A 4,892-nucleotide genomic window follows, 5' to 3' on the forward strand; every position below is an offset into this window, starting at 1 on the left:
TAACCGGAACGGACTTTCAGAAGCGCGTTTATCTTATTTAGTTTAAAGCAAACTCCTTCAAAGCAATATCTTTGAAGCTGTCGTAATTTCGTTCAACTTCTCTTTGGCTTCTCTGTGTGATACTGTTTCAAATTAACTCCTTAATATACCATCTCAATTCGCGGTTTACTAGTGACGGTTTTACCCGCACCAGCCTACTTGCAAGTTTCGGAGTCTAAATTGGCAAAAAACCACAGCCTAATGATGTCATAGTCTCTCAAGCAATATTGTACTAATTTGGGCTAATTACATCGAATTTCCGGTAAATAAGAATAAAGAAAACTCACATTTTAGACCATTAAAACCAGAATTTATGCACAACATTTAATGGAGGAAATAAAAAGCAAGAATAGAATAATATTAAAGGATAATGTCACCAGCAACAAGAACGACTATTCTTTTTGGACAAGTCCAAATGCTGCGACGAGCTTTCGAATCCGTCTTGGTCGAGGGCACAGCAAACATTTGCATGTTTCGAGGCCTGCTGAGCCACCTCGTAGAACGCCTCTTCCACATTCACCGAATTCTTAGCCGAAACCAGAAAATGGGGAATCTTGGCAATTTGCTGACACCAGGACTCGGCTTGTTTTACCAAAGCCCGAAATTATCGCAATTCTTACTTGGTGATCAGGCAAATCGGACTTGTTGCCGAGTACCACAAAAGGAAAGGAGGCGGGATTTGGAAGGTTGGACATTGCATGAAACCGATCCCTCCACCCATTCAACGACCGAAAGGAATCGGGACATGTCACATCATAAACAAGAATGCAGCAGTCGGCTCCTCGATAGTACGAGTTGCCAATGCTGTGCTGTTTTTCTTGTCCGGCAGTGTCCCACATCTATCATTAACCAACTCATGTCGCCTGCATTGAGACTTCCAGCCCGTCGACATTCACCGTTTTTGTAGAAAAGTCGGCGCCGATGGTCGGCTTGTAGACAGTGGAAAATGATCTACAGACGTACTTCTGCATGAGGGACGTTTTACCGACACTGCCCACATCAGACAGAGATATACCCCATGTCGCCAATGATTACGACTTTGACGACAAGTCGCTTATTCGGAGATTTGAGCATCACTAGAATTATAACAAATATTCTGCTTTAATATATCAATTAAATTATATAATTATCAATTTAAAAAGAGTAATTTAAATGAACAGATCAATTTTAAAATACCCAAAAATTAATGTAATATACCGATAATATAATTTATTTAGACCATTGTTAATAATTTATGTAGAATATATAATTATGTGGAATATTATTAATAAATAAATTATTCACAATATTTGGACTGTAGCATTCTCAATGTCGCCCGTTTCTGATCTTTTAAAGAAGTATGAAAATATTGAAAAGGAAAAGACATCAGAGAACCTAAATATCAAAAAGAACTTATCCAACCCCAAAAAATTGGTCATCAATCCTCAACTCAAGATTGTAAAGTCGGCCACACTTCCTATTTTCCTCAGTCCAATGTCTCACTCTCCTACCAATACTACCAACGAGGTGAATATCCTGCCAGAGACTTCCCCCAACACTACCAACGAGGTGAATACCTTGCCAGAGACTCCTCCCATTCGGCGTTGTCTCAAAAATGTTCCTTCTGGCCGATCTCCTCCCTCGTCTGTTTTTAAGCTTTTCGAAAATCAGTGACGATTCCACGATTTATTAATTACATTTTTAGCATTCTACACTTCATTAATCACCGCTAAACCACTTTTGAATAAAACTTTTTTTGTTTTACTAACATTTTTTCTTAGACTAAAGTCGATATTTATGACGCAGCCAGTTAATGATTATTTACTGTCGTACATTTTGCTTACAACACTTCCCCGAGGGGATATCAAAAATCGAGAAAACTGCTTATTGAATCGAGTAAATGAAAATCACGAATAGAAATTATCACGATGAATAATCCAACTTTGAAATTATTAGACTCATAGACAACTTAATTATGATTTCCTGGCCGAACTAACAAGAATATTGAATTGTGCCTACTCAGAAGATATAAAGCAATGAACTAAAAATCAAATACGACTAAAATCAGTCCCACAGTTTGATAACATTATCCCACCCACAGGTAGCAATCTTGGAAGTCTCACGAGGGTGCCACCGCACGCAAATGCAGATTCCGTCATGCGCTTTGAAACGCAGCACCTGACGACCAGTCTTGAAATCCCAAGCAAAGCAGCGACCATCGGCATCGCCAGAAATGACAAAACTAAACTGACAAAATAAGAAAACTTGTTGTCCGGAGAAAAGTCCAAACCACAGGCGTAACCAGAGACCTAAAAATAAAAAGGACGACTAACGATATGTCCAGAAAACGTCTTCTTCCACATAATCCGGAATCTGTTCAATATGTTCATAACATATATTTTGTTGTCGAGCGACTGGAGAAGCATCCACTTACCTACAAATAAATAAAAGGAACAACCATTAGAAGAATGGGCGGTGGTGGGCATTGAGTGAAGCTGTGGGTCAGCAATGTGTTTAAAGTCCACGGGAATATTCCTAGAATGGGAAAGGAGGCGTACCATTCCCAGATTCGAATGCTCTTGTCGTCTGAAGTGGAGACAAATCGTCGGTTGTTGTCGACGAATGTGATGGAATTGATAGCATTGAGATGTCGGTCGTACTCCTGCGTGATCTCAGCACACCGAGTATCCCACTGCCCCGTCACACAAACCACTCACGCAGAGGATCTTCTTACTAGACGTGCCTGTGAGGAAAAAGTGTTGTTTGTCGTTGTCTGGATTGAACTTGACACAGTAGGGAATATTCTTGTTGTTAAATCGGACGATCGACTGGCCAGTTTCCGTGTCCCACATACGAATGTTCCGATCGTACCCAGCACTCAAAAAACGGTCCCCGGCATTGTTGAAGCAAACATCCCTCACCGCATTATGGTGTCCGTAGTAACTCTGAATACACCTCCTCTTCCCATAGACTTCCCAAATCTAAATACCACACACAGCCGACCTTCACAACTGCGTCCATTCCACATGAAAGGAGAAGGTGGGCAGAATTGGGGAACCATTTCATAGTCATGATCTGCTTGGTGTGTCCACTCCAAGTGTGAATCAGTTTCTTGGGAGTATAACACTTGGTCGGGACATAGTCCGTCTGGAGATTGATTCCCGCGTCGATGGGAGTGTTGATAAAAGACCTGCCCATGTAATCCACCGTCTCCGTCACTGCAATAACACAGAATCCTACCGTGGAGAACACTCTTCACGTCGTAATTGGTCTCCAGAGGGGCATTCCCCTTCTTTGCATTCCTTTTCGCCACAATTTCGTTTAGTTCTTTCAGTTGGTCCTGATTGGGTCGACTCACTGCCTCCTCCCCCTCGAAGGGAGCCCAAGGCCCCATAAACCCCTCAATATCCCCGGCGTCGTCATTCCTCAGTCTCTTTCGCTTGTTGTTGATAGACTTGAGTTGGTAGTAGTCCACGTCCATCCACGTCTTCCCCACCTTCGTGCATCCGTCCGCGGGGTCGACGGCATGTCCTGTGGGTGAGGCCATGACATACTCATTGTGTGATATGTCAGTCTCTGATTGTCGAAACTGAATTCGTCTACAAAGCAGGGTTCTACGTAGGCGTTTAATATGTTTTTGGGGGCTCGTTTCTGGTTTGTCAGATTGGGGGTCTCCGGTCCCTGAATTGGGTCGAATAGTTCTGCGTATGTGGGGTTGTACTCCACTTTCTTCACCTCTTTTCCCACATATCTCGGCTGGTCAGATTTTAGCTGTGCTTTTAAAGGGAGAAATATACATCTTGGTAGACCACAGGCGCGGACTCCACTTTGGGGAGTAACATTGATTGTTCTTGTTGGGGAGGACTGTTTTGCGTATTGCCCTCCTCGCTGTCGTCACTTTCGTAGCTTAAAATATTAATCATTCTATAAACGCCATATTTTTTACAAAAGATAAACCAGAAAATGAATCCACAACAGACTGAATGTATTAATAATATTATTGATATTTTATTAATAACATTATGGATATTATATTTATTATAGAAATATTTGTTTTGAATTCACTTGCCGGTTAAAATCATTTTAAAACGAGTTTAGCAAAGCTGCCAAGACTAGACTTTTGGCCAATTCCTCTTCTCACAACCGGAATTTATTGATATATTTTTATAAATTAAATATTTTTTTCAAATAATGTGATCAATAAATAGTTTATTTAATGATACGTGTTTTGTTTCTTGTGCTGTTCTCTCATGCTGTACTGAACTACTCAGTCTACCTGAATGCAGACTCCACCCTATGTTTTCACGAGGTTGTAAGAGGAGAAGACAATAAGAAAATAAGATTTAAATACGAGGTAGTCGAAGGTGGCTTTCTTGACGTCGACGCCATGGTTGGTCCAAAGTGTGTCTACTCGCAGGTTACAGGCCCAAACAACAAAAAAATGTACAACGAGAGACGCAAAACGTCCGACGAATTGCAGTTCAAGGCAACTGTTTCTGGTCTGTACGAGGCGTGTCTGAGCAACAAGTTTTCCACCCTTGCCACCAAACATGTCACCTTCACCTTCCAAGTCGAGGACGAGAATTCAAAGTCAGTGGAGGACAGTTTGGGGGAGGCTCGCAACAATAGTCCCCGTTTTTGTTTACCTTAGCCGAACTCCTAAAACTGGTGGGGATGATCTGGAATAACTTGGAGAGGGTGAAAACTGAATACGAGTTTTTGTCGTCTCGGAATCACTATAAGCGTGTGAGTGCATTTCTCACCTTGTAGTGTCACAAATAACGAATCGACGAATCATTTGGCATGTCAGTGCCATGCTCTTCCTGGTACTCATTGTCAGTGTTGTCCATTTGTTTTATCTCAAACGTTTTTTC

At 41.5% G+C, this 4,892-nt stretch overlaps 1 protein-coding gene and 1 pseudogene across 1 annotated transcript; both read right to left on the reverse strand.

Annotated features, from left to right (window-relative positions):
* Window positions 1-2,082: 2,082 nt before the first annotated feature.
* LOC118760852 lies at window positions 2,083-2,917 on the reverse strand (annotated as a pseudogene).
* LOC115227766 lies at window positions 2,742-3,768 on the reverse strand. The gene has a single exon (XM_036498735.1). It carries the CDS (start codon window positions 3,563-3,565, stop codon window positions 2,936-2,938), a length of 630 nt encoding a protein of 209 aa, XP_036354628.1. The 5' UTR covers window positions 3,566-3,768; the 3' UTR covers window positions 2,742-2,935.
* Between the last annotated feature and the right edge of the window lie 1,124 nt (window positions 3,769-4,892).

Source organism: Octopus sinensis, unplaced genomic scaffold, assembly GCF_006345805.1.
Source record: "Octopus sinensis unplaced genomic scaffold, ASM634580v1 Contig07101, whole genome shotgun sequence".
In the NCBI taxonomy this organism is placed as follows: domain Eukaryota; kingdom Metazoa; phylum Mollusca; class Cephalopoda; order Octopoda; family Octopodidae; genus Octopus; species Octopus sinensis.

Bases quoted from the DNA above. Each gene is read 5' to 3' on its own strand.
- LOC115227766 (XM_036498735.1), bottom strand. From the start codon at position 3,565: ATGGCCTCACCCACAGGACATGCCGTCGACCCCGCGGACGGATGCACG.